The 17,739-nt window shown below is 43.0% G+C and overlaps 1 protein-coding gene across 2 annotated transcripts in view; it reads right to left on the reverse strand.

Annotated features, from left to right (window-relative positions):
- FER1L5 (fer-1 like family member 5) overlaps positions 1 to 17,739 on the reverse strand; it is a 374,601-nt gene that overhangs the window by 72,558 nt on the left and 284,304 nt on the right. For both annotated transcript variants that reach the window (XM_081869992.1, XM_081869993.1), the window contains 7 exons: positions 15,987 to 16,042; positions 10,954 to 11,045; positions 7,768 to 7,876; positions 6,037 to 6,121; positions 5,283 to 5,410; positions 4,171 to 4,299; positions 1,932 to 1,994 (listed from right to left, as the gene is read on the reverse strand). In XM_081869992.1, the coding sequence (XP_081726118.1) occupies positions 1,932 to 1,994; positions 4,171 to 4,299; positions 5,283 to 5,410; positions 6,037 to 6,121; positions 7,768 to 7,876; positions 10,954 to 11,045; positions 15,987 to 16,042 (662 nt within the window). The remainder of the gene's footprint in view (positions 1 to 1,931; positions 1,995 to 4,170; positions 4,300 to 5,282; positions 5,411 to 6,036; positions 6,122 to 7,767; positions 7,877 to 10,953; positions 11,046 to 15,986; positions 16,043 to 17,739) is intronic.

The following is a 17,739-nucleotide window of genomic DNA, read 5'->3' on the forward strand; positions in this document are numbered from 1 at the left end:
GGGGTGTCCTGAATACGCTACTGGTACTGGACTGGGCGATGCACCTTCACCCAAAACATATGGAGGGCACCACACCACATGGGTTGCCCCTAGTCTAAGTGAGATACAATTAGCAGCTGTGTTATACTTTTGCCACTTGCATTGGGGCTTCTTTTGTATCTTTGAGGAAAAGGAATAGATTTAAGGGTTTAGAATGCAAAACAGGCAACCCAGGAACAACACACTGTCTGCGTAGAGGGTGTGGAAGAATGGAAAACATAATCAATGGGAGCTGGAAGGAAGGTGACTCAAGAGCCACCAGCCCACACCATTTCTTCTGGGGTACACACCACACTTGCCTACCGTCAGGCTAGGCGGGGAAAGGGCCACAGTCCAGAGGGAGACTACCTGCTTTGCCTGCTAAAAGTCCCAGGTTCAGGAAACTCCAGGTAAAGATGAGAAAGACATCTGTTTGAAACCCTGGAGAGATGCTGCCAGCCAGTGTATAACAAATACACCAGCAGCCTGATTTGATACAAGACAACTTCCTATGTTCCTGACTTAAAAGAGCTAACAAAAAGTGTCAGGGTCAAGCTTGGACTTCACCTGGGCAATAGTGTGTTGGTTTTCTATCCTTATTTCTGGTTCCCCTGCCTGATGGCTTCTTCTTAGGCCTCAGTCCCAGGAATGGGTGTCTCTCTCAGCCCACATCCACATCATAAAGTGCTATGATACCACTTTAAACAGTCCTGGCTTCCCCCAAAGGATTCTGGGAGCTGTAGTTTGTTAAGAGTGCCAAGAGTTGTTAGGAGACCCCCATTCCCCTCCTAAAGCTACGGTTCCTACAGTGGTTTAACAATCCCTCTTCACAGGGAAATCTGGGAATTATAGCTCTGTGAAGGGGAGAGGGGCCTCCTTAATAGCACCCTTAATAAAGTACAGCTCCCAGAATCCTTTGGGGAAAGTCAGGACTGTTTAAAGTGGTATTGTAGTGCTTTAAATGTATGGTGCGAATGTGGCCTAACAAGTGAAGGAATTCCAATGGGTCTACTCTGAGTGGAACAACCTAGTTGCTTAACAGTCATTTGTGGCCTTTTAGGTGTTGTGACCTCTTGTGAGAAGGAAGCGTGGCTGGGGAGTGGCAAAGAGTGCCCACAGTCCATGGGCATGCAACGTCTCAGAAGCAGCTCATGCAACCTCTCACCTGGCCAGGTTCCTTGGAGCTGCGATGAACGACCCTGGGACCTTGCAGTGTTTAGCTGAGGATGTGGATTGAGGACAAGGTTCTAGCTACTTGCTGGGGACGGTGGTGGGATGGCCTTGTTCCTATATGCTTGGGAATCTCTATGTTTGTTCTTGTATCCACTCCTCAGTTTCTGCTACGGCTCCTTCTGCCTCCTTGTTCCACTAAGACTCTTTGAAGATTCCGGACTAGAAGTCACTTTACATCTGGTCTGCTTCTTCCTTTACAAAATTGCCAGTTCTGCTCCCCAGGTTATCAGCCCTGAGTCCGAATGAAGCCTGCCAGAGCTACAATTCTCAGAGTTCCCTGTGAAGAGGGATTGATTGTTAAAGTACTCTGGGAATGGTAGCTTTGTGAGGGGAACAGGAGTCTCCCAATAACTCTCAGTGTCCTTAGCAAACTACAGCTCCCAGCATTCTTTGGGGCTGTTTAAAGTGACACGATAGTGCTTCAAATTTATGGTGCTAATGTGGCCCCAGTTGCCGACAACCTAATTTGCTGCTTCTTTACAAGAATCACAAGGTAATGCAATCACAAGACGTGTCTAACCTTTTGTCCTCCAGAGGTTGCTGGAATCCAACTCCTATCGTGCCAGACTTTGGGGGCTGCTAGGAGCTGGAGCCTGCCCGCCTTTGGAGAGCACCACACGGGCTGCTCTTGAGGACATGGGATTCTGTTGAAAAGGAAGGACCAGATGTCGCTGTCTCACCTGGATGTCAATGAACTGGTCGAATAGTTCCATAGGTCTCTCATCAAAAGTCTGAACGAATGTCTAAGGAAAATCAAACAAATGTGAATGAAGAAGAGAGGTACCTAGGTTGCAGTAAGACAGGCATAGGCAACCTCGGCCCACCAGATGTTTTGAGACTACAACTCCCATGATCCCTAGGTCAGTGTTTCCCAACCTTGGGCCTCCAGATGTTTTTGGCCTACAACTCCCATCATCCCTAGCTAGCAAGACCAGTGGTCAGGGATGATGGGAATTGTAGTTCAAAAACAGCTGGAGGCCCAAGGTTGGGAAACACTGCCCTAGGTAACAGGACTAGTGGTCAGGGATAATGGGAATTGTAGTCCCAAAATATCTGGCGGGCCGAGGTTGCCTATGGCTGCAGTAAGATGACAACGTTGCAGCAGAGGCAGTATTGAAAAGTCCTTGTTACAGCTTCAAACCCATTAAAGGGCTTTCCACCTGAGTAATCATTCATGCATAGTTTCTACTTTTATACAGCTATACTATAACAGGAGTTCTCTGGGTACTCACAGGAAGCAAACCAAAACAAACCTAATAAAACAACAAGAAAAGCAAAACACAGAAGCATAATTTAAAACACAATTATAAATAGAGTGGCCCAGAGGTAAAATGTATGTCATTTAAAAGGTCTGGGTGAATAGACTTGTCTTCAGCAGGTGCAAAAAAGGACCATAAAGATGATACCACCATCATGCATGTTGTTGAATCCCCCCAAAACAGTTGTCTTACGTGCTGATAAAGAAAATAGAATATTGTTAGAAGGAGACGCTGTGTTCAGTCAAGCCATGGAGCTTGATTTCCAGGAGGCAGTGGTGGCCACCAGCTTGGATGGCTTTAAAAGAGAATTAGAAAAATCCATGGAGGAGGAGAGGGCTGTCAATGGCTCCTAGTCATGGTGGCTTCATTCCACCTTCACAGCTGTAGGCAGCAGTGCTTCAAAATGCCACTTGCTGGAAACCATGGGAGGGGAGAGCGCTACTCTTGTGCTCAAGTTCTGCTCCCTCGTTCGCCACTGTGAGAACAGGATGAACCAAAACAGTCCCCAAAAGCAAAGGTGTGAGCGTTTAACTCTCATGTCCCAAGATAGTTTATTTTTCACCAGTTCCAACTGGTCCCAACTGCTTGAGCGACTAAAGGTTAATTGGTTAGTCTACCAATTATATCTAATCATTTTGGACAAATGTAGTTGCCTTATGCTGAACCAAACTATCCCAGGCAAGAAAGGGTTTTTCCTGTCTGTTATTTAAATGGAGGAGGGGGGAAACTGTTTAACTGAACATGCCAGTTTGGATCTGATATCTGCATGAACAGGTTGTTAATATTAATGTTTGATGTTTTATTATTTATTTATTTTAAATGTGTGTTTGAAGCCACCCAGAGTATAAATATTAAATTATTTATTAATTTATTTATTAATTAATAATAATAATAATAATAATAATAATAATAATAATTTTATCCCTAAGCTCAGTGACAGAGAATGCTATGAGTGCAAAAAACTCCAGGTTCAATCCCTGGCATATCTAGGTATGGATGCGAAAGATTGGAGAGCTGCTGCCAGTCAGTGTTGACATTACTGAGCTAGGGGGACCAATGGACTGACTTGATATAAGATCACTTCCTTTGTTGCTTTACCAATGAGCTATAGGCTCTCTTTCATTTTCTTTGGATTGCAGTTGACTATGGTCTGGACAATAACACCATTTACTTATATTGGACCAGGAAAGTAGCTTTCCTCTGCCCAACTGGCTTCCTCCACTCGATTTGTATAGTTATTGAGCTATTGCTGCTGGATTGTAGATAGGAGGAAAGCTGTTCCTCTTACTCTCTACAGCAGGGGTAGCAAACATGTTGTCCCCCAGATATTGTTGGATTGCATCTCCCATCATCTCTGAGCACAGACCATGCTGGTTTGGGCTAACGAGGGACAGAGTCCAGCAACGTCTTGAGGACCACAGGTTCCCCAACATTGCAGAAATGACTGCAAACAGCCTCATAGTGTGTTCATTCTAGAAAGCAGGTGGTTCATAATGCCTTTCCAAATACAGCATCTCTTCCTCTTAGCAAGCCAGCACCTTCAAGTCCTAAGATCCTGCTTCTGTACAATGACTTTTTCATTTGAGCCCCAGACAGGAAAGCCCCTGTCAGCCAAGGACAGTGTTTGTGCATGCCACCCGAAACCTCACAGAATACCAACCTCATTGTAGTAGGGGCTGATCCCAAATTTAATTCTCGTCCTGAACACGTAATCCCCAATAGAGACTTTGACCACCGGCTTGATGTTGTTTTCTTGCAGCTGCCGGCACTCTATTATTCCAACTCGCACCTAGAATGAGAGAGACAACATGTTGGCCACACTCTGAAAGCATCTGTGATCTGTTGTCATAGTCTATGGCCAACACGCAGGTGAGCAACACCCAGAATGGAGACATGCTTGGAGAAAGGGCCAAAATAAGAGAACAAAGAGGTGGAGGTGACAAGGGATAGTGGAGCTCAGACTCCAGGATGTAAGCCAGTGGGTAGGAATGGAAGAAGGCAGCATTTTCTGGTTCGCCATGTATATGTCACACGCTCCACTGTTCCATTGCAGTTCATCTTCTGCCCAAGCCTGCATTACTTCTCTCACTATCCACTGAAGTGAAATTACATAATAAATGTAATCTACATAATTAATCAACTGAATTGCATTGTCACTACATTATTACACCCTATTCATTCTGATGCAAAGGACAGTAAGAGCTGTTCGACAGTGGAATTTGCTGCCAAGGAGTGTGGTGGAGTCTCCTTCTTTGGAGGTCTTTAAGCAGAGGCTTGACAACCATATGTCAGGAGTGCTCTGATGGTGTTTCCTGCTTGGCAGGGGGTTGGACTCGATGGCCCTTGTGGTCTCTTCCAACTCTATGATTCTATGATTCTATATGTAGTGCAAATGGGGAAGAAACGTAATCAATGATGTATCATTGGTGGACTGAAAGCAAAAGCAAATACTGATTGTATTTACTAGATTGATTTATGTCCCAGATATGGGACAAATAAGTGAACACTGACAATTTATGGTCCCACTTCCATTTTTGTTGGAATTCTCTGACATCTTTACCGGTGAGTTACATCCAAGGGAAAATAGTTGAGATAGAAAGAGGAGACTTTATAGCAGCGGAGGCCAACTAGTCATCATCCAGATGTTGTTGCACCTGATCTCCCATTAGTCCCAGCCAGTATGGCTGCAACTGGATGGCATCAGGATGGCAGAGGATGTCTTAAAACAATGATTATTCCTACATTTTGACCTCAGCAGTTGGACCACCTTACCTGAAAGACTTGCTTCTTGTCGACCAACACTTTCTTGGGTGTGGGCACTGGCGTTGCCTCTTGGATATCTGTTTCCTTTGGAACCAGTTCTTCCGTTTCAGAATCCTTTGCAAAGATGGGGCAGCAAACTGGTGAAGACCAGAAATAACAGTGCTGTAACGTCTATTGTTTCCATAGCTTTCCCCCCTAAATATTTGAAGCAATATAATGCACAGAATCTCTGAAATGATACAAGAATTAATCAAAGGCGAAGAGAAATCTTTCCTTCTGGGGATCTCCTGGGGCTAATGTGTGGTTCAAACACACAGGAGTGAAGGTGGTGTTGCTTACATTGCAGCGCAGTCTGCTGCACACACATGAAATGTGCAGACGTACGTATGAAAAACACAGACAAAGTCAGTGGGACCCATAAGGGGCATAAGAAGGTGAGCAATATAATCTTTGAGCAATATAACTGATAGAAATAATAATACAAAGGAACAGCAATTGTACATAAAAACACAAGCAAAATAGACTCACCTTGTAGGGAAAAAATCAAATAGACTGAAAATATAAATTTCCCTAGGAAGGTAATGAGGTGTTTAAGATTTCATTGCTTCATCAAAATCATCTTAGAAATGATGACTTTCTCAGGGTTGGCAGTTGAACTCTCTGGTTCAGTATTTAGAGGCCCATCATGGAATGAGGACCCAAGCTTGTGGGCTGGTAATCAATACTAGGTAGGCATCAGTCCCCAAGCCAACTGCATACTTACTAAATTTCCTGAAATCATGTTTTTTTGATGGCAGATCTGTTGCAGGTTCTGCAGGGGAAAAGCAGATCTTCACAGTGATGGTACACTGAAATGTTGAGTCAGGTGAATGTGTATTAGTTTGAAAGCAGCTAAAGTGAAAACAAAAAGGGGTTCCCAAGCAAACCCCACCTGAAACCTAAAGAAAGCAGCCTGGCCTGCTCACATCCCTAGACCAACAGCCTGAACTGCAGAAATCACTGGGCAAGTTTTTAACAGTATGGATATAAGAATCCTTATCTTCTCATGTCTGCTATAGCCAGTGTGCACCCACACTGTAGATACCAGGCCCCCCTAATAAATATTTGTGGATTCTTCTCTGAATGTTACGTTTTCCTTTAGAAATAATTATTTTAGCTTATCTATGCAGGCTGCTATATTCACTCATGGTAAGGAAGGGTTTTCTCAGGGCAACCAGATGAGAATTTTCTGTACGTCAGATGAACGTCAACTTCTTCTTAATTTCTTCCAGGCTGCTGGTGTGCCTCAAATATCTTCCACATTGTGAGTTTCGGTTGCCTTTATAATTACTTAGAGGGCTATTAATTTTGTGGATTTATCTGCAAGACTGCCTTCTGCACTTTTTCTCCAGCCACACTTGCTCTGGCCTGTCACTATTTTGGCCATTGCCAGAAAAGTTGCTGGGATGGCTGACAAGCACTGAGGCTCTTTCACAACTGGGTCTATGGCTGCTTTTAGCCTTTTACTCTGGGACTGGCATCCTTCACTCACTTAAATTTATGGATAATACAGATCCCATCACCACATAATTGCATTTCAGTGTTTTTATTCTACTTATCCGCCCTGTGGAATGCCCTCCCATCAGATGTCAAAGCGATAAACAACTACCTGACATTCAGAAGACATCTTAAGGCAGCCCTGTTCAGGGAAGTTTTTAATGTGTGATATTTTAGTGTATTTTTGGTTTCTATGGAAGCCACCCAGAGTGGCTGGGGAAACCCTGCCAGATGGGTGGGGTACAAATAATAAATTATTATTATTATTATTATTATTATTATTATTATTATTATTATTATCCTACCTTTATAGACCCAATTTATGGTTTTGTGTGTGTGCAATAATAAGAAATTGCAGCACTGTCCTGTGCTGTATAGACTGGCAAAATGCTACTGAGGTGTATTGGGACTCCCGTGCCTTTAAACATTTTAAATCAACATGGAATGGACTGTCGCTGAATAGACTTGTGAGTAAATATTATAGGAAGATTTAAGTTATGGGAAGAGCATTGCTGGACAATCGAATGCTATCTTTCAGTGCCATGCCCTTCCTCATGACCAGTGTTTACAAACTTCTAAATAGGTCCACTTCAGCAAAGGTCCCTTCTAAGGTTATTTAAAAGCACCCTGTTGATTCTACTTCCAAATAATTATGGAAAAGCAACACCACAGCAGGGAACCCTAGAGGGGAGGCAACCCACATCAGCATTGTGGGTATTTTCCTATTTGGTGTCTTCCAGATGTGCAGCCAATTCCTATCAGCCCTTGTCAACATAGCCGATTCAGGGATGATAGGTGCTGGAGTACGGAACATCTAGAGGGCAGAAGGTTGAGGAAGGCTGATCTAGAGGGCACTCATTGTAATCTTGTCCTGGGCCCACTGCCTCTCACTCAGATGCTCAGATGGACACCCAGATCCCCTCATCATTCACACACAGACTCCCCTTTCCTAGCATACCCCAGTTGGTTTCAGATTGTCATCCCTCAGTGCCAGGTTCTTGATGTTGATCAAAGTTCTGGGTCTTTCAGAAGCAGCTCCTAGGGCTATGCTAGCAAAGCCAAAATCCCTAGAGTAGGAGATATAAGGGGAAGTCGTCAAAGAGCTTCAAAGCCAGTGCAAAAGTTAGCAGTGTGTTAGAAGGAGACCCCCTTCCCAACATGGTGCCCCCCAGATGTTTTGGACTACAACCCCACAGCATCTATGCTGCCTATGCTGCCTGCGGCTGATGTGAGTTGTAGTCCAAAACATCTGGAACGTTCCACGTTGGGCAAAGTTGGGTTAGGAGGAAGCAGACAGGAGTCAGACCTCCCAGCCCACCAAAATCCACTTCCTTCCACAAAGATGCTAATATTTTGTAACACGTAAATGGCTGTGACATGCCAGGTTCCCCTGGCAATGTCAAGAACATGCTAGAGTCAGCTGTTAATTAAATAATAATAATAATAATAATAATAATTTATTTATTTAAATTATTTAAATTATTTATTTATTTATAATTAAATTATAAATAATTTATTTATTTATAATTTATTTATTTATTTATTTGAATTATGGTGCTGGAGGAGACTCTTGAGAGTCCCATGGACTGCAAGAAGATGAAACGTATCCATTCTGAAGGAAATCAGCCCTGAGTGCTCACTGGAAGGACAGATCCTGAAGCTGAGGCTCCAGGACTTTGGCCACCTCATGAGAAGAGAAGACTCCCTGGAAAAGACCCTGATGTTGGGAAAGATGGAGGGCACAAGGAGAAGGGGACGACAGAGGACGAGATGGTGGGACAGTGTTCTCGAAGCTACAAACATGAGTCTGACCAAACTGCGGGAGGCAGTGGAAGACAGGAGTGCCTGGCGTGCTCTGGTCCATGGGGTCACAAAGAATCGGACACGACTAAACGACTAAACAACAACAACAATTTATTTATACCCCACCCATCTGGCTAGGTCCACCCACTATCCCCTGGAATTTGATGGCAGTGTGTGCCTGAGACATTAAACATGGAGTTTACCCTTTTGTACATCTTTCTTAGTATTGTAATAACTATAATTTGTTATTTGTACCCTGCCCATTTGACTGGGTTGCCCCAGCCACTCTAGGTGGCTTCCAGCATATATAAAAACATAGTAAAATATTAAACCTTAAAAAGCTTCCCTATACAACTCAGTAGTTGTCCAGATGAGAACTGGGGCCATGGTGGGCATGGGGGGGCTTGAACTCTGCCACATGCCTGACAAAAGCCCATGACCTACTTGCACCAGGAAGGAAGCTGCTGTTGTTGCAATGTGTAGCTGCAGGGGGATGGCAAGATTTGTAAAAACTTTGGCAGGGGAGGGAGGGGTTAATACACCAACCCATGCACCATTCCCAATTCTTCTCTCCATCATAGAAGTTGCATATTTTAAATTTTTTTTTGGATTTTATTGTGCTTCCTAAAGGCCATGGCAACATCCAAAGAAGGAAAAGGAAAGGAAAGGAAACAAAAACAAACAAACAAAAACACAGCAGTCTCTAAATACTACAGTTCCATTAGATGGTACACTTCATGTGACCTGCAGTTTTGCCCTGAAGGTAGATGGATCTTCATTCCAGTTTACACAATTAGCAAAAAAGAGAGATAATCCCCCTACTGCTCCCTAGACCTTTGCATGTGTAGAAGAATATACCATATTTGAATACCCCACCCCCTCAAAACACACATAGAAAACCAGCACATCGTGAATAAAGCTTCAGTCTGATGCCTGTAGACGAGACGGAACAAGTGCTCAAGGTTAAGAAACAAAACAGAAACCGGGGCTGGATGACTGTTGAGAACACACTAGAACTCAGGAATGGGTTCTTAGCGCGCGCGCTCTCTCTCTCTCTCTCTCTCTCTCTTTCTTTCTTTCTTTCATATTTATATACCACTGTAGCATAGAAATATACCACAGCAGTTTACAGCAATAGAACCTTATTAAAAAACATCCAGTAAAATAATAAAAAATTAAAAGTAAGTTAAAAGCAAACAAATTAAAACAAACACCTGTAGACTGGTGTGGAAGATGAGGTACTCTGAATTGCCTGTATAGGCCTGATGGAATAGAAAAGTTCTTAGCAGGCATTTGAAAGTACAAAAGACACCTGCTGAATCTCTATTGGCAGTGGTGGACTGATGACACGAAAGGACCTGTTTCCTGTTGTTGAGCCCCACCAACTCTGGGAATGGTCAGAGATGTTCCTGCAGATGATTGTGGTGGGATACAAGGGTTCAGGCAATCCCTGTGGTATCCTGAACCTAAGATGTTCAGGGCTTTGTAAATTAATACAAGGAGACTGAATGTGGCTCAGTATTAGACGGGCAGCTCATGCAGCTGTTTTAACAGTGGTGCCACATGTTTTCAACAAAAAGCTCCCACCAGTGCTCTGGCCACAGTATTCTGCACAACCTGGAGCTTCTGTATGAGGCCCAAGGGCAGCCCCACATACAACGCTTTACAGTAATCTAGCCTCAGAGTTACCAGTGCATGGATTACAGTGATCAGGACGTCTACTGATGTGTAAAACTAACATTGGGGTGTGCGCGCGCAAATGTTCAAAGGTCCATCCTCCCTCATCACCCCCTCCTGCACTGTGGAACCTCTCTGCACAGTTTAGGACTCTGATCTTCCAGGGTTCTAAATCACCTGGGGAGCCTCCACTAGGGATGGATGAATTAGTACCAATTTCAGGTGCTCTCAGTTTCTCCTTTTCCCACTCTTAAGTTCAGCTTTGCACATTTCTACATCTATTCGTGGTTTGGCTTTGTTTTCGTTGTGAAAGTTCCATCAGAATTTTAGTGCAGCATTTTCATAATAATAATAATAATAATAATAATAATAATAACAACATTTTTTTATTTATACCCGCCCTCCCCAGCCAAGGCCGGGCTTGTATGCAATTCTGCCTCATATGCCCAATTTTGCAAAACAATTTCTCGTGGTATAATGCATTTTTTTGGTTATATCCCTAATATATACATTAATATGCATACTTTACCCGAGAACATGCATTTCTGTACGCATGACTTAGCTAGAGAATAGCATTGCAAATGGGTCCTTCACCGGTGTATGCAAAGCAAGAATGGTCCCTGACCCCCAGATGCTCCATTTTGGCTTCCTTCTGGTGGCTCACCTGTCAACAGCTTTAGTGCTCCACTCTCGGAGGTGGACAGTCACAAAAGGGTCGCTGTCCAACAACTCTCCATCCAAATACCACACCAGGGTCTGTAGGGAAAGCAAGAAAAGCAGTCAGCGGCTGATGGTGCTAGTCACTCACCTTGCCCTGGACAAGATGGTCCTGGGTGGGTGGTCCTGGCTCCTGCACGATGTGCCAGTTTTGAATGGGAACTGAGTCATTGCTCAGTTTGTATTGGAAATGTGGTGTCTGCCTGCAAAATGTAGTGCCCAACCTGGTGTTGCTGCTACTGTGGCTATCCTCTAAAGAACCTCTTTGTTTAAGGGGGTGGGGTGGAATGAGGTGAGCAGGAAAAGTGCTATGCTGCGTAAACTGACAGGTTGGCTGGGTTGGAACTGGCTGGTGATGAATCCTTCTGAATCATAATCATAATCATAATCATGATAATACTGGGTCCTTAGCAGATGGTTGATTATTTTGGTTGCTGATACTGGGCCTGAGCAAAAACATATTTTATTTCTGTTTTTCCCTCGGGAGTTGTCTTGTTAATTTTTTTTTTTTGATACGAGTTCATAGATTAGTCATTCTTGCTCCTTGGTGTCTCTAGAAGTTTAATCCCAAAGTGCTGGGTAGATGCATCTGATCTCTGAAGCATGTAAACAGGAACAACCACCCAACAGTTGCAATCCGTGGAACTGTCCCTGTCACATGTGCCACAAAAGATTCATTCCTTAATTTTATGATGTTTTAGTGTGTCACCACTCACACTTCGGAATTTCTTGCCTCCTCTTTGTGGCTGCTTCAAACATCTTTGTTTAGGCAAGTCTATCCAAACATTTTCTTTTATTGTTTATTAGGTTTTAATAGCTTTAAGCATTTTCAACTGTTTTTATTGTTCCTTTTAATATTCTGAGTAAATCAGTTAAGAGTTTTACTACAGTCAAGCAGCTTGCAGTATCTATTTTGTTAAATATAAATGAATGAATAAATAAAAACCCCTTTTCTAGAAGGTCTGCTTGTCTAGGGTCAGGTGCCAGGGGTTCTGGATCAAAAACTCCCGGAATCTAGGTTCTGTGCTTACTGCTAGGGTGTTTGAACAAGAAACCCACATCCCTCTGGCCTGGGGAATCAGGTGGTCTTAGAGGGACAATCACTTGCTCCTGGGTGATGGGAGAGAGCTACCCCAAAGGTTCAACTGCTTTCCCTTATGAGTGAGGGAGACCACCATGCTGGTCGGACTAGCAGTCTTTGGGATGCCCACTTGCACGTTGCACAAAAGAAGAGGGACGCAGATCTGCATCGCTGCTTCATAATGTAGTTTTATGGATGGGAAAAACAGACCACATTGTTTTCAACTATGCTTCATTTTTTAAGCAACTCTTGGTCCCCACCCCCCATTCCAATCACATTTTATAAATCTGTACTGCCAATCTTTTAATATCTTTGGTGACACTCTATCTTTGGTGTTATCAAAAACAGGAATTAAATTTCAGGAAGAGCTACCATTTTTAAGGCAGCCATTAAAGGTTCTTTAGCTTTAAACAGGGCAGCCGGCAGTCCTTTTGCAGGGTAGGGCACACGGCCTCCCAGGCAGTCTTCCTGCCAGTCTGCTCGTCTTCACACCATACATTTAAAGTGCTATGAAGTCTAAATTCAATATCGATATTCTAGAAGGTAAAAATAAAGTACTATCAAAAACATACGATTTATTATTGGATTGGTATACGAAAGACGAAGAGATAAAGGAAGCCATGGTTAAATGGGCTGTTGATTTTGGCCATAATATCGATTTTGATGCTTGCCAAGAACTATGGAATGTAAACATGAAATTTACAGCTTGCACTGCCTTAAAGGAGAATTTGTGGAAAATGATCTACAGATGGCGTCTAACGCCGGTAAAGCTAGCAAGGATGTATAGAACAAAAAATAAGAAATGTTGGAAGTGTGGAGAGGTGGAGGGTGACCTCTACCATATGTGGTGGACCTGTAGTAAAGTGAAGGGCTTTGGGGAATTAATCTATAACAAACTTAAAAAAAATCTTTAAATATACTTTCCCCAAAAGACCTGAAGCTTTTCTACTGGGATTGATTGGAAAGGAAATTAAAAAAAGATAAAAACCTCTTTCTATATGCCATGACAGCAGCCAGAAATATGTTAACTCAGAATTGGAAAACAGACATAATACCGAATATAATGGACTGGCAGGTTAAAATGATGGACTACGCAGAACTGGCCAGACTATCAAGAAAATTAAGAGATCAGGACGAGCAGAAGTTTCAAGAAAATTGTTCCGGGTTGGCGCCATAGCCGAATGGCGGATTCCCTCCGAGCTCCGGAGGGAGTCTGCTCGACAGGGGTCGGGTCCTGCCGCGCCGGCGACGCGGGGTCCCTCAAAAACCATGGGCGTGGAAGCCCGTGGACCTGGTGACTCGGTGGGCACCGTTTGCGCCCTCCCCGACCCGCGAAGGAGCCTTTTTAAAGGCTGCGGAGCGGAGGACGGGGAGCGGCGCGGTGCTGTGAGTCTTCTGCTTCCCCTGCCGAGCGAAGCCGCATGCCATTCGACGGAGAGCGCTAACTTCTTCTTTGGAAAAATTTGGATTAAATCTAAAAACAGCAACCCGTGAGTAACTTGGAAATTGGATTAAAATTTTTTTTGGATTTGGCATGAGCGGGGGAGGTGCAAAAAGGAAGTCCATCTCCCCCTTATTGTATACAATCTAAAGCAAGGATTTTGACTACTAAGGTCGAGAGAAGAGTCTTTTTTTTATCTGATAAAAGTTATTAATTCCACGGATTGACAGTATAACTAATTGTGCTGGAGGAGAAGAGTTATTTTTTGAGTTAAAGTGCCACTCATCCCGGGACCGGGAGCGATCTGCGAGAGGAGCCTGTGGAGGAAACATAGAAGATTTTGACAGCTGTCAAACTAGTGCAAAAGTCGGAAAAAATAGAGAACTTTGTTTCCGATGTCTTTGCTGGTTACATTTGATACAATATAGTTAATTGTTGAAAATAAAGAAGAATTGAAACAAACTAACTTGGCTTTTGGGTTGGAAGTGAAAGGAATACTGAACAACCAGAATCCCTCTAGTGGGGGTTCAGGGACATTACAAAAATGGAAATAGGTCAAAAAATACTAGCAGACCTGGATGAGGTTAGGTTTCTCGTGAGAAAGTTGTGTAAGCTACAAGAACAAGGTCATGTTTTGTCTACAAGTGCCACAACTTTGAAGCCAACAGTAAAGGAATCTACTGAGCTGGAAAAGGACTTGATGTACAAAATCCAGGCAGCTGAACAAGAAATAAATTCTGAGCAGGAGGAGCAGGAAGGAGGGGCTGTAATGTTGCAGAAGACAAAGGAGAGCCGGAGGCCTGTCAAGATGGACATAAAAGAAAGTAAGAACTGGATGACAAAAACTGGGTTTGAATTGGAAAATGAGGAATGGAAGGATCTCCTTTTGTGGAGATCTGAAGACCTAGGCTTTGCAAATCTGATCAAGGTGGAAGATGGAACCTTTTGGCTATTTGGACTTAGAAGGATTGAGAATCAAGATTTGAGCTCAACTTTTAAATATGGAGATCCGGCTGGAAGGAACATGGACATTATAGGGATAGTGCCCCTCCGAGACTTGGTGTTTAATATAAAAGACTTTCAAAGAAACCGGCAGAGAGGGACTGAGAGAGATTTAAGGGCCTCAGACGTGAGGCTGCCGGGCTGATAACAGATGGACTAATGGACAATGGCTTGGGGATCAAAACCAGGGAAGGGAGGGTGGGGTCTGGAAATCCAAAAGGTGTACTAAAATATTCTGATTTATTCTATCTTTTTTTCTTTCTATGTTGTCACTAGCATTGAAATGGGGAATTCGTGGAAGGAGACCTGGGCCGATCTTAGAAAAAGTTTTTAAGTATAATGATTGATGTATATATGCTAAAAGTTGATATATAAAGTGAATTTAATATAATAACAAACTAAGGTTAAAAATTTAGGGAGAAGAACTTGTTGAACAAATTTTTGGACAGGGAATACAAGAAGGGGAGGCGAGGGGAAGTTGTGGAAAAAAGGCATTGAAAATATGGATTGTAAATGTTGAATTTTTCTTTTCTTTTTGTTTTTTTTTTCGTTTTATGAATTATTTGAAATTCTAATAAATATTATTTTTTTAAAAAAAAGAAGTTTCAAGAAAATTGGAGTAAATATTTGATGTATATAAGAAACAATTGTAAATCTTTGAAGACACTGGTAGGGTTGGAATAACTCTTACAGCGTGTAGTTGATAATATGATATATAAAGTACGCCACATTAGAATTTTATTTGATACTTACCAAAGAAATGGAGGGAACTCAGAGGCATGATATGCAACCTATATTTGTGTAATTTATGAATGTATGTATGTTTACTGAAAATCAATAAAAATTTAATTTGCAAAAATAAAAATAAAAAAATAAAGTGCCCATCCCCTGCAAGTCTCCTAGAAAAACTGGGATATCCCCTTTTGTCTTGCAAGAGAATGGCAGTCATTTTGGGTGCTGTGATCTTGTGTGATTTTGTGCCGTGATTCCATCCGAAAAAGCACTTTTTTCAGGGCTGCAATCTTGCGCAGCATCCCCAAACACGTGTTTTTTGGCACAATGCCCCTAATGGCCGCTGTTCTCTTGTGAGAAGGAACAAGCAGATGGTGTCTGGGAAGATGGCATCCTGGTTTTTACCTTCAAGGAGTTGAGGGATGTGCAGTCCTGGCTTCCTCAGAAGCATCATGGAAAGTAGCTGTTAGGAGACCCCTATTCCTCTCATAGAGCTACAATTCCAGGAGTTCTTTTTGAAGAAAGATTGAGTGGTAAACCACACAGAGAACGGCAGTTCTGTGAGGGGAAACAGGGATGCCCTCAGAACTCTCAGCACCCTTAACAAGCTACAGCTCCCAGAATTCTTTGGCAAAACTGTGACGGTTTAAAGCACTTTAAATGGATGGTGTGGATGTGGCCACAGACAAGTGACTGAGGCCATCAACAGGATTAAAGAGTTTACCTCATTCCAGACGGGATTCTGTTCCTTCTGCACAACTCTGGTGTCCCTGTGAATATCTAAAGGGGGGGAGGGGGGACACTGTCAATGAATATGACTAGCATAGGTCTCCTTGCTCAGTACACCTGACAAACAGCCATGTCCATGGATCATCCCTGTGTTCTTTTGAGAGAAACCACATCCATTCCCAGGGAGCCGACTGGCCTCTGGCCGCATTGGGTTGTATTCAGAGTAGCTCTGAATAACAAGTCCACTCAGTACACGGATTTCCACTAGCACCGTGGGATTTCCTCCTGGTTTTCTCTTCTGGGTCCCCCCTAAACCTGTTTTAGGGAGCAGGAGCAGATTTGGGGCAGATGAGTCTTGTTGCAAAAGTGGAAGTCCTTGTGTTGGTTGGAGACTGCCCATTCTGTCCTAGTGTTTGGCAGACCCCAGGATGGAAACAAAGTTATACCCAATGAGGTTTCCAACTCACAATAATGCAAACAAGACCCGGAACTTTGTAAAAATGTAGTGTTGTGCACACCCCAGTCTCTCTGAGCAGCAAGAATTCCAAAGTTCAGCTTTGGGTCCAGCACAGAGAAAGAGCTGCTTCTGGGTCTCTAGCTTCCAGTATCAGCTAAAACCTTCTTTAAAAAATGGGGTGTTTTTTAATGGACAGGGCAGTTTGTGAGAAATTTAGCAAAGTAATGCCAAAGTAACATTTTGTCCACCACCTTGTTTCAAAATAGTGCCCTGTGTCCAAGCATCAAGAAAGGCAGCCTCTGCCACCTCAGGAACCCGCATGCCAACTTTGGCAATAGAGCAATTTGTGTGGGATATGGGAAAAGGTGGGATATGAATGGCAATGAATCAATCAATAATCAAACATTTATTGGCCTCTTCTCTCTTTTTTCCTATACCTCGGAATAACTGCTAGCAGAATTTGGACACTGCTTTAGACACTTGTACCATGGTGTTACCTTTGTGACCTTCAGTTCATGGGCTATTACCTTTAGATATGTAGTTTTATATGACGATAACCTACCATATTGGGAAACTTCACTCCTCCTTCAGCTCCGTCATTAGAGCTTTTTTCAAAGGTTGCCATGGGAACGCTGGCTTTTTTATTATTATTCCACACAAAGTTTGAAAGTAGTTCTTGCCAGTTCAATAATAGCCCTTTGTCATTCTTTATAATGACAAGTAGAAAAAGCATCCTAGAAATTATAGTCATTTTTAATACCGCTTCTTAACCTAGCCATGAAAGATCAATCTGGGACTATTGTTTAAAATCTTCTGTCGCTGCGGCCATCATTGGTTCATAATTTATTTTTAAAGCAGTGCTTTGCTTATGCTCTTTAAACTTCCTTTTACAGGACTAGCAGGATTGCAAATGAGATCTAGAAGTTTGACTAGCTCAAGGGAGAGGGAGTTCACTTGCATGTAAATCAGCAATAATCAGAGATGAATGTAATCTGTGTTTTAAACATGAAAATGACATTTTTCCTCCTAAGTTCCTCCACATAGGGATGCTGGTGGTGCTGTGGCCGATTGGAAGGTTGGCGGTTTGAATCCCTGTAACGGAGTGAGCTCCCGTTGCTCTGTCCCAGCTCCTCCCAACCTAGCTGTTTGAAAGCACGCCAGTGCAAGTAGATAAATAGGTACTGCTGTGGCAGGAAGGTAAATGGTGTTTCCGTGCGCTCTGGTTTCCGTGACAGTGTTCTGTTGCACCAGAAGCAGTTTAGTCCTGCTGTCCACATGACCCGGAAAGCTG

This window comes from Podarcis erhardii, assembly GCF_964252035.2.
Source record: "Podarcis erhardii genome assembly, chromosome: 7".
Lineage (NCBI taxonomy): Eukaryota > Metazoa > Chordata > Lepidosauria > Squamata > Lacertidae > Podarcis > Podarcis erhardii.